Here is a 21,652-nt window from a genome sequence, read left to right as displayed (position 1 = left end):
ACTTAAATTGTGCATGTTTCTTTTTAAAAGTGACCCCGGAGTATTCCCTCTCTTTCCTCCAAACTTGGTACTCACGGTGGACCACAAACAATCAGATGTGTGTTGGAGCGTGATGTCTGTGGGTTAACCTACTGTGTGTGTCTGTATAGGAAGAACCAGTATAATGCTGGGGGCGGAGGGGATGGGCCCCAGATGAATGGGGACACACCGGGACATGACGGGGGTCAGGGAGGAGGGGGACATGGACATGTCGGAGAAGAGCTCATGAACACTGGGAAGTAAGGATGAAACTGCTCATTACTACTAGCCTAAACCATATGATATGGTGTCGTCTTGAATAACAGAGCAGTCTTCAACTGTCAATACAGAGCTGTCTTCAACTGCCAATACCAACATGTAGTACATTAATAGAATGTCACTCAGCAAGGCCTAAACTCTCACTGAAATCAGAATGCAAAACTATTTACTAGAACACTGTAACTCCACGCATGTTTACTAAGGAATTCCAGGAAATTACACCTTAGGTGTGTGGCCAAAGCAAGACACTATTTACCATTGCCTTTTAGTTACGCTATGTGCCAGACATTGATTTGTGATGAGACAGCATCTTTAGATATCTCGTAAACCAGACAGATTCAGTAGCTACGCTGACCAAAGCAGAATGGGGATCGTAGCGATCCGTCTCCTTTTACGAGGCTACATCTTTAAATAATTTGACAATAACAAAGAGTTTGTGGCATAAATGTAACATTTTACTGTCACATTTTCATTGTTAAGGTTTTGCGGCGGCCTCATTCTGGACATCAAGCGGAAGCTGCCGTTTTTCGCCAGTGATTTCTACGACGCCATTCACATCCAGTCGCTGTCCGCCATCTTGTTCATCTACCTGGGCACCGTAACCAATGCAATCACCTTCGGAGGGTTGCTAGGAGACGCTACGGAAAACATGCAGGTGAGCCCCACCTGTTTATATGTCTTTGTGAAACAGAATCAGTTGAAATATTTATTATATATTTTTTTTGCATAAGCATAACTGGATTTAAGCATTGGCAAATACTATATTAATAATTTGTAATGAGGGACAGGATATTGACCTGTGACCTCAACAGGGCCCTAGTTGTAGCATATAACTGGGACTCAGAGTTTTTCTTGGTCAGGTCACGTGGTCAGGAAAACTCCTTGTCATAGTACCGTCATGGCCAATGCTCAACTTCTGCATCAAAATTGCTTTACATCTCCTTATAGCTCATCTTCTAATGTGGGCTATAGTATAATTAACCTGACCTGGGGCACAGCGCCCCTCACTACTTGTGCAGTTGCCACTAACTGTGTGTTAAGGGCATATGCCAAGACAGGTGTGTGTATATTGCTGGCTAGGATGATCTGGTTTACTGTAGATATGCAGACGGCTTGTTGACTGTTAGAGTATGAAGTGGGAGAGTTGGGGAGAGTGCAACTAAACACACACACGCACACACACACACACACACACACACACACACACACACACACACACACACACACACACACACACACACACACACACACACACACACACACACACACACACACACACACACACACACCACCCCCTCACCACTACCACCACACACACAGCAAGCTGCATCAGTCGTAGCTGAGTAAACGCAACTCCGTATACTGAACATCTCAATGGAGTTGAGTTGCAACATCTCAATGGAGTTCAGCTGCCATGAGTTTTGCCTGAGTGCATCGCCGACTATATCGAGTCGGTATCTGTCGATTCTTGTAAAAATGTACTTTTTAAAAAACATGTACCTTGTACCTATGTTTGGACTGTATAGTTATGTTGTTTGCTTTGGGTGCTGTAGTTTTCGATAAAAATAGCATTTTATACAACCTCTGCCAAGGAAGCCGTTTGTAACCGGAAATGAAGCAGCCCCTTCATTGCACGGCATATTTTTTTTGCTTTAGCAGGGGATATATAGAATGCCATTTTTTTAAAATAAAAAGACTACGGATCCCAACTTCTATCGTATCGTATACTCCATTGGGAAACAGTGGATTACACGGCCCAATAGAGTTAAGTTATTAACAAAAACTACGGATTGGAGAACCCCCCAAAAATTACATAGTTATACATTACAAATATATGTATGCATTAAGGAATGCACATTTTTACAAGTATCGACTGATGCCGACTTGATGTAGTCCAAGTGACAACTCAAATCTATTGAGATGTGTATGGGGTTGAGTTTACTCAGCTACGTCAGTCGAGACAGGCATGCGTGAGCCGGGGAGAGCTGGCCTCAGGGGATTTGGCTCCACTAGAAATAACCACAGATCCAGATTACTCAGCTAGCCTCGTCACTGCCCCATCTCCTCCGTCCTCCCCCAACCTCACTCCACTGTGTGGGAGGAGGGGAAGGGAATCCCTCTCTTGACCTCTGACCTTTCCAAGAAGCCATAGCTATCCAAGCATTGGTGCACAGCGTTCCAGGCAGCGTAGCTCTGATCCTGCATCCCATCTGTCCGTTGTCTCCTACCCAGGCCTGGTGATGGTGTGTAAAATACAGCTAGTATAAACACACGATGGCACAATGTGAACTTGAGCAGGGCTGTCTGTCCTGATTGGCCTGTATAACAGCTCTTTGTATGTCTGGAGCTGTGTGATGGGGGAAATAAAGCATTCGCTGAATCGGCAGATTGATATCATGATGTCGAAAGCTTAAAATCAAAAGTAATGACATTTGTCACATGCTTCGTAAACAACAGGTGAAGACTGGGAAATGCTTACCAACAATGCAGAGAGAAAAAAACATAATTAATATGAAAAATAATTACACGAGGGATAAATACACAATGAGTAACGATAACTTGGCTATACATTGCCTTCGGAAAGTATTCAGACCCCTTGACTCTTTCCACATTTTGTTACGTTATAGCCTTTTTTCTAAAATGGATTAAATATATATTTTTTTGCAATCTACACACAATACCCCATAATGACAAAGCGAAAACAGGTTTTTCGATATTTTTGCAAATGTATTAAAACTAAAAAACAGATATACCTTATTTACATAAGTATTCAGACCCTTTGCTATGAGACTCGAAATTGAGCTCAGGTGCATCCTGTTTCCATTCATCATCAATGGTGACTTTAAAACTGAGCAATCGGGGGAGAAGGGCCTTGGTCCGAGATATGACCAAGAAACCGATGGTCACTCTGACAGAGCTCTAGAGTTCTTCTGTGGAGATGGGAGAACCTTCTAGAAGGACAACCATTTCTGCAGCATTCCACCAATCAGGCCTTAATGATAGAGTGGCCAGACAGAAGCCACTCCTGAGTAAAAGGCACATGACAGCCCGCTTGGAGTTTGCCAAAAGCACCTAATGCCCGGATTTGAACCCGATCAAACATCTCTGGATTGATCTGAAAATAGCTGTGCAGCAATGTTCCCCATCCAACCTGACAGAGCTTGAGAGGATCTGCAGAGAGGAATGGGAGAAACTCCCCAATTACTGGTGTGCCAAGCTTGTAGTGTCATACCCAAGAAAACTTGAGGCTATAATCGCTGCCAAAGGTGCTTCACCAACTACCCATTTTGCTTTGTCATTATGGGGTATTGTGTGTAGATTGATAAGGAAAAAAACTATTTAATACATTTTAGAATAAGGCTGTAATGTAACAAAATGTGGAAAAAGTCAAGTCGTCTGAATACTTTCCTAATGCACTGAATACACAGGGTACCAGTACAGAGTCGATGTGCAGGGGTACACGGTCATTGCGGTAGATGTAGGAATAAAGTGACTAGGCAACAGGATAGATAATAAATGGTAGCAGCATTGTTTTATTTTGTATTTAACCTTTATTTAACCAGGTAGGCTAGTTGAGAACAAGTTCTCATTTACAACTGCGACCTGGACAAGATAAAGCATAGCAGTTCGACACATACAACAACACAGAGTTACACATGGAATAAACAAAACATACAGTCAATAATACAGTAGAACAAAGAAAACAAAAAGTATATATACAGTGAGTGCAAATAAATAGGCCATGATGGCGAAATAATTACAATATAGCAATTAAATACTGGAGTGATAGATGTGCAGAAGATGAATGTGCAAGTAGAGATACTGGGGTGCAAAGGAGCAAAATAAATAAAATAAATAACAGTATGGTGATGAGGTAGTTGGATGGGCTATTTACAGATAGGCTATGTACAGGTGCAGTGATCTGTGAGCTGCTCTGACAGCTGGTGCTTAAAGTTAGTGAGGGGGATATGAGTCTCCAGCTTCAGTGATTTTTGCAGTTTGTTCCAGTCATTGGCAGCAGAGAACTGGAAAGAAAGGCGGCCAAAGGAGGAATTGGCTTTGGGGTGACCAGTGAAATATACCTGCTGGAGAGCGTGCTAGGGCTGGGTGCTGCTATGGTGACCAGTGAGCTGAGATAAGGCGGGGCTTTACCTAGCGAAGACTTATAGATGACCTGGAGCCAGTGGTTTTGGCAACGAATATGAAGCGAGGGCCAGCCAACGAGAGCATACATGTCGCAGTGGTGGGTAGTATATGGGGCTTTGGTGACAAAACGGATGGCACTGTGATAGACTGCATCCAATTTGTTGAGTAGAGTGTTGGAGGCTATTTTGTAAATGACATCGCCAAAGTCGAGGATCGGTAGGATAGTCCGTTTTTCGAGGGTATGTTTGGTAGTGTGAGTGAAGGATGCTTTGTTGCAAAATAGGAAGCAGATTCTAGATTTAATTTTGGATTGGAGATGCATAATGTGAGTCTGGAAGGAGAATTTACAGTCTAACCAGACACCTAGGTATTTGTAGTTGCCTACATATTCTAAGTCAGAACCGTCCAGAGTAGTGATGCTGGACAGGCGGGCAGGTGTGGGCAGCGATCGGTTGAAGAGCATGCATGTAGTTTTACTTGCATTTAAGAGCAGTTGGAGGCCACGGAAGGCATGGAAGCTCGTCTGGAGGTTAGTTAACACAGTGTCCAAAGAAGGGCCAGAGGTATACAGAATGGTGTCATCTGCGTGGAGGTGGATCAAAGAACCACCAGCAGCAAGAGCGACATCATTGATGTATACAGAGAAGAGAGTCGGCCCGAGAATTAAACCCTGTGGCACCCCCATAGAGACTGCCAGAGGTCCGGACAACAGGCCCTCCGATTTGACACACTGAACTCTATCTGAGAAGTAGTTGGTGGACCAGGCGAGGCAGTCAGTTTGAGAGTCCAAGGCTGTTGAGTCTGCCGATAAGAATGTGGTGATTGACAGAGTTGAAAGCCTTGGCCAGGTCAATGAATACAGCTGCACAGTATTGTCTCTTATCGATTGCGGCCATCTTGGCTCTCATTGTATGTGATGAGTCAAAAGAGTTAGTGCAAAAAGGGTCAATGCAGATAATCCGGGTATCTATTGGTTAACTATTTAACTAACTATTTTGCAGTCTTATGGCTTGGAGATAGAAGATGTTCAGGATCCTGTTGGTTCCAAACTTGGTGCATTGGTGCCACTTTCCGTGTGGTAGCAGAGAGTGGTAAACAGTCTATGATTTGGATGGCTGGAGTATTTGACAATTTGTAGGGCCTTCCTCTGACACTGCTTGGTATAGAGGTCCTGGATTGCAGGGAACTCGGCACTAGTGATGTATTGGGCCGTACACACTACCCTCTGTAATGTCTAGCTGTCGGATGCCAAGCAGTTGCCATGCCAATCGTTGATGCAGCTAGTCAAGATGCTCTCATTGGTGTAGCTGTTGAACTTTTTGAGGGTCTGAGGGCCCATGCCAAATCTTTTCAGCATCCTGAGGGGAAGAGGCATTGTTGTGTGTGTTGGTGTGTGTGAACTTGAAACTCTTAATCCGTTCCACCACAGCCCCTTTGATGCAGATGGAGGCGTGCTCGGCTCTCCTTTTCCTGTAGTCCACAATCAGCTCAATTGTCATCGCTATAGGCGATTATAAGCTGTTTCATTGTCGTTGGTGATCAGGCCAACCACTGTCGTGCCGTCAGCAAACCTAATGATGGTGTTGAAGTCATGCGCGGCCACGCAGTCGTAGGTGAACAGGGAGTACAGGAGGGAACTAAGCATGCACCCCTGAGGGGCCCCCGTCCTGGGGGTTAGCGTGGCGGATGTGTTATTGCCTACCCTCAACATCTGGGGGGCGGTCCATCAGGAAGTCCAGGATTCAGATGTAGAGGGAGGTGTTCGGTCTCAGGGTCCTGAGCTTAGTGAGGAGCTTGGAGGGGACTACAGTGCATTCAGAAAGTATTCACACCCCTGATCTTCTTCCACCATTTTGTTGTGTTACAGTTGAATTAAACATTTATTAAATTGAGATTTTTTTGTCACTGGCCTACACACAGTACCCCATAATGTTAAAGTGGAATTATGTTTTTAGAAATGTTTACAAATGAATCAAAAATGAAAAGATGATATTTCTTGAGTCAATAAGTAGTCAACCCCTTTGTTATGGCAAGTAAAAATGTGCTTTAACAAGTCACATAATAAGTTGCATGGATAAGTTGCAAGAACAGTGGTTAACATGATTTTGTAATGACTACCTTACCTCTGTACCCCACACATACAATTATCTGTCAGTTCCCTCCGTCGAGTAGTGAATTTCCAACACAGATTCCACCACAAAGACCAGGGAGGTTTTCCAATTCCTCGCGAAGAAGGGCACCTATTGGTAAATTAAAAAAGCAGAAATTGAATATCGCTTTGAGCATGGAGAAGTTATTAATTAAACTTTGGATGGTGTATCAATACACCCAGTCACTACAAAGATACAGGCATCCTTCATAACTCAGTTGCAGGAGAAGGAAACCACTTTTGGATTTCAATATGAGGCCAATGGTGACTTTAAAACAGTTTGTTTAATAACTGTGATAGGAGAAAACTGAGGATGGATCATCAAAAGTGTGGTTATTCCGCAAAACTAACCTAATTGGCAGAGTGAAAATATGGAAGCCAGTAAAGAATAACAATATTCCAAACATGCATCCTGTTTGCAACAAGTCACTAAATTAATGCTGCAAAGCAATGCACTGTTTGTCCTAAATACCAAGGGTTATGTTTGGGGCAAATCCAATACAACACATTACTGAGTACCACTCGTCATATTTTCAAGCATAGTGGTGGCTGCATCAATAAAATAAGAAAAGGAATGGAGCTAAGCACAGGAAAAATCCTTCAGAAAAACCTGGTTCAAACAACGTTCCCACTGGGACACTGGGAGATGATTCACCTTTCAGCTGGACAATAACCTAAAACACAAGGCCACATCTACACTTGAGTTGCTTACCAAGAAGACAGTGAAAGTTCCTGAGTGGACGTGTTACAGTTTTGACTTAAATCTACTTGAAAATCTATGGCAAGACCTAAAAATGGTTGTCTAGCAATGATCAACAACCAATTTGACAGAGCTTGAAGAATTTTGAAAATAATATTGGGTAGATGTTACACAATCCAGGTGTGGAAAGCTCTTAGACACCACAGCTGTAAAAAAAAATTAAAAAAAAATAAAAATAGAAATACCACAGCTGTAATCGCTGCCAAATGTGCTTTTACAAAGTAAAATATTTCTGTTTTTCATTTCCAATAAATTATCTAAAAAAAATCTAAAAACATGTTTTAACTTTGTCAATATGGGGTATTGTGTGTAGATGCTTGAGAAAAATAACTATTTAATCAATTTTAATTCCAGGCTGTAACACAGCAAAATGTGGAATAAGTCAAGGAATGTGAATACTTTCTGAAGGCACTGTATGGTGTTGAATGCTGAGCTTTAGTAAATGAGCAGCATTCTCATGTAGGTGTTCCTCTTGTCCAGGTCGGAGAGGGCAGTATGGAGTGCAATGTAGATGTGAATTTGAATTGGTACCGGGTGTCTGGAATGATGGTGTTGATGTGAGCCATGACCAGCCTTTCAAAGCAATTCATGGCTACAGATTACCTTGGCGTTCTTGGACACAAGGACTATGGGGGTCTGCTTGATACATGTAGGCATTATAGACTGGGTCAGGGAGAGTTTGAAAATGTCAGTGAAACACTTGCCTGCTTTGAGTATGTGTCCTGGTAATTTGTCTGACCCCACGGCCTTGTGAATTTGAACCTGTTTAAAGGTCTTACTTACATTTGTTGCGGAGACTGAGATCATACAGTCGTCCAGAACAGCTGGTGCTCTCATGCATGGTTCAGTGTTGCTTGCCTCGAAGCGAGCGTAGAAGGAATTTAGCTCATCTGGTAGGCTCATGTCACTGGGCAGCTCACAGCTGGGTTTCCCTTTATAATCTGTGATAGTTTGCAAGCCCTGCCACATCTGATGAGCGTCACAGCCGGCAAAGTAGAATTCGATCTTAGTCCTGTATTGACGTTTTGACTATTTGATGGCATGTCGGAGATCATACCGGGATTTCTTATAAGCATCTAGATTAGTGTCCCGCTCCTTGAAAGCTGCAGCTCTAGCCTTTAACTCAGTGTCGATGTTGCCTGTAATCCATGGCTTCTGGTTTGGATATGTATGTACGGTCACTGTGGGGACAACGTTGTCGATGCACTAATTAATGAGGCTGGTGACTGATGTGGTAAATGTTATCGGATGAATCCCGGAACATATTCCAGTCCGTGCTAACAAAACAGTCCTGTAGCTTCATTGGACCACTACCGTATTGAGCGTGTAACTGGTACTTCCCGTTTGAGTTTTTGCTTGTCAGCAGGAATCAGGAGGATGAGTTATGGTCAGATTTTCCAAATGGAGGACGAGGGAGAGCTTTGTATGTGTTTCTTTGTGTGGAGTAACGGTGATCTGGAGTTGTTTTCCCTTATTGTTACACAGGTGACATGCTGGTAGAAATGAGGTTAGACTTTTCCCTGCATTAAAATCAACAGGCACTAGGAGCGCCACCTCTGGATGTGCATTATCTTGTTTGCTTATGGCCCTATACAGCTCCTCCTGAATTTAATTTTGCTGCTCTATCGATCGCTCCATGCATCAGTCTGAACCTCCTATCCTAGAAGTCGTTTGGGCTGATGTCCAAATTTCATGATTCAGGATCTGTGTAGGCCGGCTCTGGCTCAACCCATTTGGTTTCTGGGACCAATCAGAACGTTTTGAATGTGTTCACATTTGAGAAGTCGTCGGGGAGGAAGCAAATCCAGACTCATTGTAGAGAAGAAACATTAGTGAGCGTGGCATTTGGCCGGAGCGATGTGGATGGGTAACCAGGCAAGCCAAGTGTGACCAGAGCTTTGCGCTCTTGTTTTTTTGTGAGGGTAGGGTACCAGAACAGTAGTTTGGAACCAGACCCTGCCTTCGGCCCTCCACCAATCACTCTCCTGTCCGGTCCCACTCGGTTTAAACATATCTAACAGTGGTTTGGATTTTGCCACTCTCGCTGTTTACTCCGTGTTCTTGACCTAGGACCTTTAACTAACTCCACCCGGAGACTAATCTTTCCCAGGATTTGGGACAAACGTCCCCATCTGCCTCTTTTTTTTCTATCTCTGTCTGTATGTGTGTTTCTTTGACTCACCAGCCCCTCTGTGTCCCTCTCCTGTCCTCCAGGGTGTGTTGGAAAGTTTCCTGGGCACGGCAGTGACAGGGGCCATATTCTGTCTGCTGGCTGGCCAGCCTCTCACCATCCTCAGCAGCACCGGTCCTGTACTGGTGTTTGAAAGGCTCCTCTTCAACTTCAGCAAGTAGGTGTCACCCTCTCTATTTTCCTTGCATTATGAGTACCACAGATATTGATACACCGTCGGGGAGGCTTTCAAGAGTAGGTTCCTCCGGGTTGTTAACACTGTGGCGCCCATTAGGCAAGTTAGAGTAAAGCAGAGAGCCAAACCTTCGTTTAATCATGAAATCCTTGAAGCCATTGAATGAAGGAACAAGGCCTTCCTTTTATATAAAGGGCTCAGGAATGAGGCTCAGAAGATTGTGGAAGCCAAGAGGGGGTACTATACTGACTACATTGCAGAGAACAAAATAACCCCAAAAAGCTGTCAAAATCATTAAAGGAATTAAGATGTAGTAACTCTGCCACAAACATATCCACTAGACTGGGGACTAATGGATTCAACTCATATTTTACCTCAGTACGTAGGTTGGCAACTTACCCACCACCAGTCGTTTGTTTCTCTCTCTCGTATTTAAATGACCTCCTATGACTGGGGAAATATGTCTGAGAGAATTCAATGGAAGTAAAACAAATTAGCAACAATAATGGCCCTAGGGATGTTTTGCTTCGCTCCAGTATTTGTTTTCAGAGTTGGACTGTTGTTGTGAGGATTACCAGTGGTATGTGGTACTGGCTCAAGGGTACCGTGGTGCCCACTAAAAACCCAAACCCCAGTCTAATTCACCATGTGAATATGTTAAGTTCTCCTTCTGGCAAAAGCTGCATATTGCTTTTCTATTTACACAGGTTCTGTGTATCCTTCAATATAAAACAAGTCAAACTAGAATACAAATAATACTCACGATAGACATAAACAATATGAATTGGCCACATTGTTTTGGGCTCAAGTTTTTGTATCTATCTGATTCTCTGGAACAAATAGTCCTTCGATTTATTCACAATAACAAACAAACTGCCTGCGGTCCCGTTGCCAGGCCGATTGTCCTTTCATTTCCCGCTGCGTCCTGCTCGCTACTTCCTATTTCCTCCACTGAATGGGGTCATGTGACCCCGGTCTAGACCTGCTCCCACACGGGCCAGACCAGACCAGAATTCTCTTCTCCTCTTTCTCCTCTCTTTTTTTCCCCTCCTCCTTGCCATGCCAGAGAGAAGGCCATCTTCTAGCATTACATTACAGAGAACACTGGAGTGGTTATGTTCCGTTATGAATAATTCACATTCATTCAATGTCATAACGTGAATGGAGACTACCAAAGCTGAGCTGACGGCGCCATGTTTCCACGGCTCGGGTCTGAGTTGAATCCGCCATGCCCTTCCACTGTTTTCACGACTGGGTTCACTGACTCCTGAGTCAGTGGTGTTGTTTGCAGGCCTTACAGCCTCTGTCCATCTTTCTGTCTGTCTCTGATACACACAAAACACACATACTGTACATGCTACCATCTCTCCCACCTGTCCCTCTACAGAGACATTGACTTTGACTACCTGGAGATCTGGTCGTGGATTGGCCTACTCTTACATTAACTAACCATGGTTGTACCATCACTCTCTCTCTCCCTCCAGAGACAATGACTTTGACTACCTGGAATTCCGGCTGTGGATCGGCCTGTGGTCAGCTTTCTTTTGCCTGGTGCTGGTTGCCACAGACGCCAGCTTCCTGGTCCAGTACTTCACGCGCTTCACGGAGGAGGGCTTTTCATCCCTCATCTCCTTCATCTTCATCTACGATGCCTTCAAGAAGATGCTGAAGCTGGCCCACTACAACCCCATCAACGCTAACTACGACCCTAACTACGTCACAACGTACGACTGCCGCTGCATGCCCCTACCGGACGACGGTATGCTGATCAGCACTGTGCTCACAGCTCATTGGCTGTTGTGTAGTTTAAACCAATCAGATCAGAAGGTGCTAATTATGATGGTCCAGGTGACAACAAGGGTGTAGCTACCGAAGAGGGTTTGACCCATTTATATATAATCCCTTTCTGGTTCTGTGGTTTGGCCAGTGTTGCTCTAGCTTTGAATCAGTCATCTCACGTCCCATTGACATCCCTATAGCTCAGAAAACAATTTTCCACAATATTTAAACTGATTATAATTATATGGTCCAAGTATGTATCCACTTGAGAGAGTACACAGTGATATCTCTTAACAGTTTTACCAGGTCTGTTTAGTGAGTGACTTGGCAGGTTTCTATGGTCGTAGTGCTGAGCGATTAACCAAAATGTATGTTATTTTTCATTTTTTTAAACAACTAATTGACCAAAATTGGTTCAATTATTTGAATTCCATTTAGTTATTTTTTTCTGTGAGCACAATGCGCAGTTTCTCTAGAGATAAATCAGATCAAACCCGAACTGTACGATGTAGTAGGGAATTATAGTTTCCAACAGGCCAATATTCAACATAGTTTAGCGCAGAAAACGTGTTAATTAACTACAATGACCACAATCCATTGCGAGCCTACTTGTCCGGTCTGTGTGGAGCAGATACAGAGAGGGAGAAAAGAGACAGAAGACACGCGATCGAGAGGGATAGAGAGTAATTGCTTCGCAAAGTATCTCCAACTGAAAATACATGATCTAAGTGATAGCTGGTATTCAGCAGTCATAAAAGTATGCCTTATTTACTTTGAAGAACTACTAAAATAGTGATTTTGTCAGACAGCGTAGGCAGCAGCTCTATAGAGATGAGATGATGACTTGAAATGAAATAATAAAGTCATAAAATAAAACAAATGTAATATACACAAAAATATAATATATTTTATTAAAGTAATGTGAATAAATTATGGTTAATAAGTGATAAGCAGTAATGGTCAGTCACTACCGTCATGGGACTTTTATTCTGTATTGTTACAGGATTCAACACACCTAATGCATTTAATAACAAATTTAAATAACAAAAAAATCGAGAAAAAACGTGATTATTTTTTATATTCGAACCGAAACCGAACCGACCTCAAAAGCACTAATCGCTCAGCACTACTGTATATGGTTTGTGGGAGATATGTTCCTCAGGGGCTCGGAGTTAAGTAACACAGCATATGCCTGAGCCTGTCAACCATCATCTCTCTCCTTTGACAATTCAGACAAAAGGCTAGTGCTTAAAACTCAAAGGAAAATGCATGTTATAGTTTGACAAGTACCTCGTAAAGTGGTTTTGTGGAGACCTCACTGTCGTTGTTTTTTGTTGTGGTTTGTTTCCATCCAGGAAATATGACAGGTCTCTATAGCGATGTCTCTTCCTGGATAAATGATACTGATCTGGTAAGCAGCAGCCACTTGAGTGTTTCTTCTCTGACAGCCATATCATCTTCAGTCACGGAGGTCTGAAGGAAGTCTATATTTCTGAGTGTGTCTCAGACAGGAAATTGTCTGAGCTGGTGTGGGTTAATTAGGTTATGACAGTGTTATACATAAACAATGCAGTGAATTGTTGATGGACAACGCTGTCATTAACTGATTTCAATTAAATCAATATTTAAATCAATTTCTTTCACTTATGTCGTGAAATGTTTCCCCCGGGATTTAGGCGATTCTGCATGTACGTATTCAGTTAATCCTTTAGTCATGACTCATGATGTCATGGTTTTGTCTGTGTGTCTGTTTGTGCGTCTGTTTTTCTCCCGTAGCCGGTAAACGCCACGTGGGCGTCCCTCGACAAGGAACAGTGTGTGACGTATGGTGGTGAGCTGATTGGTCCAGCCTGCGGATTCGTCCCCGATGTCACTCTGATGTCATTCATCCTTTTCCTGGGGACCTACACCTGCTCCATGTGTCTCAAGAAGTTCAAGTTCAGCCGCTTCTTCCCCACCACCGTGAGTGACTGACATCCCTGACCGCCAGTCACGTTTCAGGATCAAAGTTGTGACAGCCCCGTCGGCCAATCATGTTTCAGGGTCTTCGTTTCACTGCCCCACCGTCCAATCATGTTTTAGGATCAGTTTGGTTGATTTTTAAGAAAGGGAAATGGGCGAATGTAATTGAAACGTAAAAACATTGTATATTACAGGGACGGGGTGTGAACAGGTAGTGGCAATACAATCAGGTTATTTTCTAGATATTTACAGATATAATTGATTCTACAGCAGTCATATGATAGTTAGGCCTATATGCCTACTGTGTGACTTTCCTAGGATTTCATTACCTTCTATGTTTTCTTGGCAAATTTCCATGATCCATGTCTGGGTTCAGTGGTGAAATCTTCGGTGTCGTCAGATGAACAAATCAAACCATCGACAGCCCTGACCCTTTTGACCCAGTGAGCATCCACTGAGCTTCTGTTATTCCAGGTTTGAGTACATAACGATGTGTCGTGATCGGAGTATGTGAGCAGTCGGAAATCCTGCTCATCACTCATGGAGCGGTGCATTCGCACCACTCCAGTGCTCCACATCAGTTCCAACCTCTCTGCTAAAAACCGCTCCGCGCTCACAAGTAATAAAGGCTGCCATTCTTCAAAATCACAAGTTAATCAACACCCATCTATTTTTGTAAACTACCTGAATCTACCATTTGCTTTTGAAACATTGAAACCAAACCATATGATTTGAATAAAATCTTTTTTAATAAACATGAAAAGGTGAATGTAAGAAGTGCTCATCATTTCAAATAGGTTACATTATTAAACAACATAACACTCGAAATAGGTCAGGAGCCAGACATGGAGCCCAATAAGGAATACAAATGTATTATTCCGGCTATATTATTTCAATTATTTCAAGGCTATAGCCTACAAAGAAATACATTGTGAAGAATTTGCGACTGCGTCACTAGGCTGGTAGTGACATAAAGCCTCGGCATTTAAACAACATTTTGTTGTCTATAAATCTATAAATTGTGCATAATGCCCGTGACTTACTTAGAATTAAATACAAATTCAATGAAAAATGCCTTATTAGGCTCAGTCTACAGTGCCTTTGAATAAATTTTTAGAAACACGAGTTTGTCCAGAGTCTGTGGCTTCAGGCTCATGCGATGGTGCCTGGAGAGCAGGCCAGCAGCAGAGAATATCCTATCAGCGCTTGCAGAGTTGTTTTTTACATTTTTCTATAGGTAGGCCTAAAGGTTTTTAGGCAAAATAACCCAATCAAAACGGAAAGCTCCTTGAAAGTGGGAATATGCCAGGCATATTGAGCCAAAATCTATTATTGTATAGATAAAACTTTTTAAGAGATCTATTTTTTAGTTTATAAATACTTTGCTACAATGACACACTTAGTTTGCTACCCACCTAGTTCCTTTCTTTTAACATGTGCACGTAGTAAGTACACCACCATGCTTTTGGGATATGTGTTTTTTCAGATTCCACAATAGTTCTTTAGTTGTGGACACTACATCACTGTACTCCCTTTCTTGCTCTTGGTCCTCAACTTTGTAAGTCCCCTTGATTTTGCACCTGTGTTTGATCAGTTTCTTTACGAAAATATGTATCAATATTAAAGTGTAAGTCTATGTGTTAGTGTGGGCATACACTAACACTACGCTTACTCTTCAGTGTATCTGTATCCTTAAATATAAACAAAACACCAGTGGATGAACTGCCTGGTATACAGTATGGGCAGTACTCATCTCTGTATTTCCCAGTGGAGGAGGGCCCCATCCTCTTGTCCTCATTCACACACAGTCATTACATTAGTAGTGTGTGTTAAGCCAGCCAAGAGTCCTCTCTAGACTCCAGGGCCTTAGAGTTGGAGTGTTTATATAGGCAGATCATAATGATTAAGAGCGGGGGGGGGGGGGGGGGGGGGCTGATCCTAGATCAGCACTTTAAAAAAAATACAGGCCCAGAGCAAGGCTCACTTTTACCCTGCTCCTCACTACTCTCTCTGTCAACTGCTTTATCTGTCTCATTGTCCTGCATTGCTGGCTCGGACCCTAGGCAGGACCGTAGACCAGTGCTTGACTTGAGCAGGAGCTCAGCAGTACTGAGTACCTGCACCACTAATTTTCTACTGCTTGAGGTCCTGCACCTCATAAAATACTAGCTCCAAAGTTTTGTGCAGTCCCTGCACCTAAATATAAACAGAACCGGCACCCAAAATAAGTAACGGCACTTATTATAGACCAAGTCAAGCACTGCCGTAGACGTTAAAATACAATTTCCACTAATTTACCTCACTGTGGGAAGGAGGGAGGGATCGCAGGGAGAGAAGGGAGGGTGGGGCACCTCCATTACATACTGTGCACAACATGAGTCCAGTAGCCTATTTACAGTAAGGGGTTTCAATGTTTCGAAACATGGCTCAAATATATGGAGCAATAAGGTAACTGTAATCTAAATATACAATATGTACAGTGAGATGAATGTGACATCTGAGATAATTGGAACATTTTGGTTAGCCTTATTGTAATCATCCCCCTCCAATAAAGCTTTGGCTAAATACCTGCACTCAATGAAACTACATTGGTCATAATGGCTTAGTTGGAAAACATTCTGCTCCACCCTCGTGAACACATTTTTGTGTGACGGAAAAAGGGTAGGTCTTACTGTATTGCCTCAGCCAAAAGCCTTGCCAAACTCAACAAAGGTTGTGCCTCCCTATTGTACCCGCAGGTGAGGAAACTGATCAGTGATTTTGCCATCATCCTGGCTATTGTCATCTTCTGTGGTGTGGATGCCTTGGTCGGAGTGGACACACCCAAGCTCATCGTGCCAACTGAATTCAAGGTGAGTACCAGGGTGGATGTCCGTGGTGTTGAGAAAGGCCTTGTGCAGAAACATTGGCTTTGTATATGGTCCACTATATCCCCTGTTCTTGTTTTGTATAGTGCGTCGTTTCACGCCTGCATTCATTTTAGTGAAGATGCTTTATATGCAAGTATAAGCGAAGGTGTATGTAGTACACTCTGGTCTAGAGTTTGATTTATATATATATATCATTTTCTAGAGTTACTCAAGAGGGACAGGTGTATCAATCGGATCTCCGCCTGAACAACGCTGCATTTTCTTAGGAAGACATAAAGTCTTTGTAATCCTTGTCTTAAGGTCTTGTATAATCATTACCTGGTTGTGTACTACTGCCAAGGAGGGAGAGCAGATAGAACCTGAAACTCTGAGACAGAGCCTGTCACTGAGATTATTAGCTCACCTCAGTTTACCTCACCTCACTGGGGCCGAATGGTGGAGGGAGTGGGGGCGAGGGAGGGTGAGGTATCGAGCGTGGGGGTTGGGGAGGGGTGAGGTTGAATGGGGCAAGGGTGATGTGGGGGTGGAGGAAGAGGGGACATGTGAGGAGGTTGGGGGTGGGGTGAGGAAGGGTAAGAGGGGGTGTGGGGAGGGTGCGTGCATGAAATACAAGGTGATTATAGGACATGGGGAGAACACTGAGGTCCTTATAGTTGCAGGTACAGACACAGCTTTGTGCGGCTGCAGACTAATTTCAGAGTGTTTTCTTTGTCGTGTAATGATGTACCTCTCCAGGACTTTTAGACTCTAACTCAAAGTACAGCAGAATAAGGACATTTTGTTTCCATGAGGTTGAATTTTTTTCAATGAGAGGAAATGTTTCATATATTGTCAGGGCAACCATATCACATTTTACATTGAGTCATGACACGCTCCTAACAACAAAATTACATTTCTAAGAACACCCTGAAACCATGACCGTGTTAGCTTGGTAAGGATGAAGCGTGAGAGAGTCTGTTGTCCTGTGTCTTTTAAATCAACCCTGGCCTACAATATTTATCTGACTGGCTGTGTCTCTCTGCTCCTGGTCCCCAGCCCACCAGCCCCAACCGTGGCTGGTTCGTGCCCCCGTTCGGAGGGAACCCGTGGTGGGTGTATCTGGCTGCAGCCCTCCCTGCTCTCCTGGTCACCATCCTGGTGTTCATGGACCAGCAGATCACCGCTGTCATCGTCAACAGAAAGGAGCACAAACTCAAGGTGAGGAGCGGGGGGATGGAGGGCGGAAGGGAGAGAGGGGCGGAGGGGTAGAAGTGGAGGGATGAGGGGGCATTCGGTCAGAGGGGTAAGAGAATAGATAAGATAATGACTTAATACACCACATGTATGTGGACACCTGCTCGTCGAACATCTCATTCCAAAATCATGGTCATTAAGATGGAGTTGGTCCCCTCTTTGCTGCTATAATAGCCTCCACTCTTCTGGGAAGGCTTTCCACTAGACGTTGGAACATTGCTGCGGGGACCTGCTACCATTCAGCCACAAGAGCATTAGTGAGGTCGGGCACTGATTTTGGGCGATTAGGCCTGGCTCGCAGTCAGCGTTCCAATTCCTCCCAAAGGTGTTCGATGGGTTTGAGGTCAGGATCTGTGCAGGCAAGTCAAGTTCTTCCACACCGATCTCAACAAAACATTTCTGTATGGACCTTGCTTTGTGCCCGGGGGCATTGTCATGCTGAAACAGGAAAGGGCCTTCCCCAAACTGTTGCCACAAAGTTGGAAGCACAGAATCGTCTTGAATGTTATTGTATGCTGTAGCGTTAAGATTTCCCTTCACTGGAACTAAGAGGCCTAGTCCGAACCGTGAAAAACAGCCCCAGACAATTATTCCTCCTCCACCAAACTTTACAGTTGGCACTATGCATTCGGGCAGGTAGTGTTCTCCTGGAATCTGTCAAACCCAGATTCATCCATCGGACTGCCAGATGGTGAAGCGGGATTCATCACTCCAGAGAACATGTTTCCACTGCTCCAGAGTCCAATGGCAGCGAGCTTCACACCACTCCAGCCGACGCTTGGCATTGCACATGGTGATCTTAGGCTTGTGTGCGGCTGCTTGGCCATGGAAACCCATTTCATGAAGCTCCCGACAAACAGTTATTGTGCTGACGTTGCTTCCAGAGGCAGTTTGGAACTCGGTAGTGAGTGTTGCAACCGAGGACAGACGATTTGTACACGCTACGCGCTTCAGCACTTGTTGTTCCTAGATGTTTCCACTTCACAATAACAGCACTTACAGTTGACCGGGGCAGCTCTAGCAGGGCAGAAATTTGATGAACTGACTTGTAGGAAAGGTGGCATCCTATGACGGTGCCACATTAAAAGTCACTGAGCTCTTCACTACGGGCCATTCTACTGGCAATGTTTGTCTATGGAGATTGCATTGCTGTGTACTCGATTTTATACATTTTATACATTTTATGTGACTGAAATAGCAGAATCCACTAATTTGAAGGGGTGTCCACATACTTTTGGTGATGTAGTGTATCTTAAGATACGGATAATGAACTGGAAAAGAACAGGGGCGGCCACACTTTGTATTGGATGTTAAGTCAATGGCAACTCATTTGATTCCTTGTGGTTAGTGGTTACTGACACACACCTCTCCATTCCCTTCTCTTCTCTCTTTCCTCCCCCACACAGAAAGGGGCAGGCTACCACTTGGACCTGTTCTGGGTAGCAGTACTACTCATTGTGTGTTCCTTCACGGGCCTGCCCTGGTACGTGGCTGCCACTGTCATCTCCATCGCCCACATCGACTCTCTGAAGATGGAGACCCAGTGCTCGGCTCCTGGGGAGCAGCCCAAGTTCCTGGGTGTCAGGTGGGTTGAGCAGGGAGGGGAAGGAGGGAGGTGAGAAGGGAGGGAGGGAGGTGAGAAGGGAGGAATGGAGAAAGAGTCAGTGAAGCGACGAGAGCTATCAGAGCAGAAAGCCTCCTGGCTCCTTTACATGTAGCCTACAGTACAATGGACTTGAGTTTCACTTTGTTGCCATTCCCACACAGTCACGTTTTGTTTTTGTTTGAATAGAATACATTTTACAATCTCGTAGCAGTACGTGAACATGATGAAGTTATTTGACTGTCACATCAGAACAGTGGTCAATAGTTTGGACAGAAAGGTTAGAAAATTGACTGTGGTTGATGTGGTGTCTGTGCGGTGTGTGTTTTGTATGATGATGTGGGATGAACTATCCCTTCTTACCGCAGGGAGCAGAGGGTGACCGGTGTCATTGTCTTCGTTCTGACTGGACTGTCTGTCTTCATGGCTCCCATCCTCAAGGTAGCGCTTCATACACGTGTTCATTCCCCAATTCCCTTTAAATCTACCGGCTCTTTACCTTTCAATGTACCTGTACATTCCCCGAACTCCATCTCATGTATTCCCTTTAAATCTACAATAATATATGCCATTTGGCAAACACTTTTCATATGAGTGGCCTTAGCTGGAATCAAACCCACAATCCTGCCGCTAGCTGAGCCACACAGGACCAACAATCTACCTGTTCATTCCTTTAAATCTAACTTTTCAATTCTCAATTTACTGGATTACTGTCCTCCCCTTTTAGTGGGAAATCCCATCACTCATTCCAATTGTAAATAATGTGAATTATTGTGGTCATCCAATTAGTGAGGGGCCTAGTTGAGGTGATGTGATGTGAAATAAGCATGTTCATCATCAGGGCTTAGGGTCAGGTTGCAGCTCAGTGACTATGACTTCTCCGGTTTCCTGTCCTCTCCTTAATCTGACCATCATAAATGACTTTACAGTTCTGTGAGTGGGAATGGTCCTCCCCCTTGTGGACCGTTTAGAGTAGTTACATCTCCATCTCTGAGATGGTGTCTTTTCTAGTGTAGTCTACTGTAGTCTCTTCACAGCCCATTGCTCCCCGAGCCATTTAGTGTGTGTGTGTGTGTGTGTGGTGGGTTTTATTCAGAATAAATTAGTGTTTTGTTTTGTTCTACAACATCTAATTAAGTAGGAGCTGAAGACACCAAAAAGGTTAACGAGGGGGCCTCCCGAGTGGCGCAGCAGTCTAAGACGTCACTATAGACCCGGGTTCAATCCCAGGCTGTGTCGCAGCCGGTCGCAACCGTGTGCTGCCCATGTGGTGGTACACAATTGGCCCAGCGTCGTCCGGGTTAGGGGAAGGTTTGGCCGGCCGGGATGTGCTTGTCCCATTGTGCTCTAGCGACTCCTTGTGGCGGGCATGCACGCTGACTTCGGTCACCAGCTGTACGGTGTTTTTTTGGGTGCGGTTGGCTTCCGGGTTAAGCAAGCAGTGTGTCAAGGAGCAGTGCAGCTTGGCAGGGTCATGTTTCGGAGGATGCATGGCTCTCGACCTTCGCCTCTCCCGAGTCTGTATGGGAGTTGCAGCGATGGGACAAGACTGGAACTACCAATTAGGGAGAAAAGGGGTAATAAGTACAACAGTTATTTATTTATTTGAGAGCGAACAAAACAACATGTAATCAAAAGTTAGCACTGTTGTTATTGGAAACAGGGTTAACCCTAACCCACATTTTTGATAAGACGTCTTCATGTCAGCGCTGAACAATTTAAAAAGGAAGGAACATGTTTGCTGATTGTATTTCTGTGGAAAACAGCCTCTATTACTTCCTTTGTCTTATTCACCCAGTCCTGTTCTGTCTCCCCAGTTCATCCCTATGCCTGTGCTCTATGGCGTGTTCCTCTACATGGGCGTGGCATCTCTCAACGGTGTCCAGGTGAGTGGCTCTGACCCAAAATGAAGTCTGAAATGTTAGGCCTGTTAGTGCTATTAACTGCCGCTAACCAACCTGGTACACCAGCCGCTTCCATGTATCTGGGCCTTAACTCTGTACAACTGTCAGTCAGAGAACACCGAGTCAAAATGGAATCTGAAACTCTGTGCCTGTTAGTTATGTTAGTCCATCAACAATAGTGTCTGTGATGCCAGTCGCACCCCCAGCCCATGTATCCTGGCCTTACTTCCGTGCGACTGTCTGTCCTTCAGTTCATGGATCGCCTGCAGCTTCTCCTGATGCCTGCCAAGCACCAGCCTGACCTGATCTACCTGCGCCACGTTCCCCAGCGTCGCATCCACCTGTTTACCTTCATACAGGCCCTCTGTCTCGCCCTCCTCTGGGTCCTTAAGTCCACCGTCGCTGCCATCATCTTCCCCGTCATGGTGAGCCATGCGCATGCAACACACACACACACACACACACACACACACACACACACACACACACACACACACACACACACACACACACACACACACACACACACACACACACACATACAAATGCACGCACAGACATACACACTCACAGGTATGTGTGC

At 44.3% G+C, this 21,652-nt stretch overlaps 1 protein-coding gene across 1 annotated transcript in view; it reads left to right on the top strand.

The window, feature by feature from the left end:
* LOC120021852 (electrogenic sodium bicarbonate cotransporter 1-like) overlaps positions 1-21,652 on the top strand; it is a 62,858-nt gene that overhangs the window by 37,248 nt on the left and 3,958 nt on the right. The window contains exons 11-22 of the mRNA XM_038965697.1: positions 150-278; positions 778-952; positions 9,567-9,700; positions 11,203-11,477; positions 12,853-12,908; positions 13,274-13,459; positions 16,198-16,311; positions 17,365-17,526; positions 18,969-19,147; positions 19,534-19,606; positions 20,983-21,051; positions 21,321-21,494. Coding sequence (XP_038821625.1) covers positions 150-278; positions 778-952; positions 9,567-9,700; positions 11,203-11,477; positions 12,853-12,908; positions 13,274-13,459; positions 16,198-16,311; positions 17,365-17,526; positions 18,969-19,147; positions 19,534-19,606; positions 20,983-21,051; positions 21,321-21,494 — 1,726 coding nt within the window. The remainder of the gene's footprint in view (positions 1-149; positions 279-777; positions 953-9,566; positions 9,701-11,202; positions 11,478-12,852; positions 12,909-13,273; positions 13,460-16,197; positions 16,312-17,364; positions 17,527-18,968; positions 19,148-19,533; positions 19,607-20,982; positions 21,052-21,320; positions 21,495-21,652) is intronic.

The sequence above is a fragment of the Salvelinus namaycush genome, chromosome 26 (assembly GCF_016432855.1).
Source record: "Salvelinus namaycush isolate Seneca chromosome 26, SaNama_1.0, whole genome shotgun sequence".
NCBI lineage: Eukaryota > Metazoa > Chordata > Actinopteri > Salmoniformes > Salmonidae > Salvelinus > Salvelinus namaycush.
This window is presented reverse-complemented; position numbering and strand designations above follow the sequence as displayed.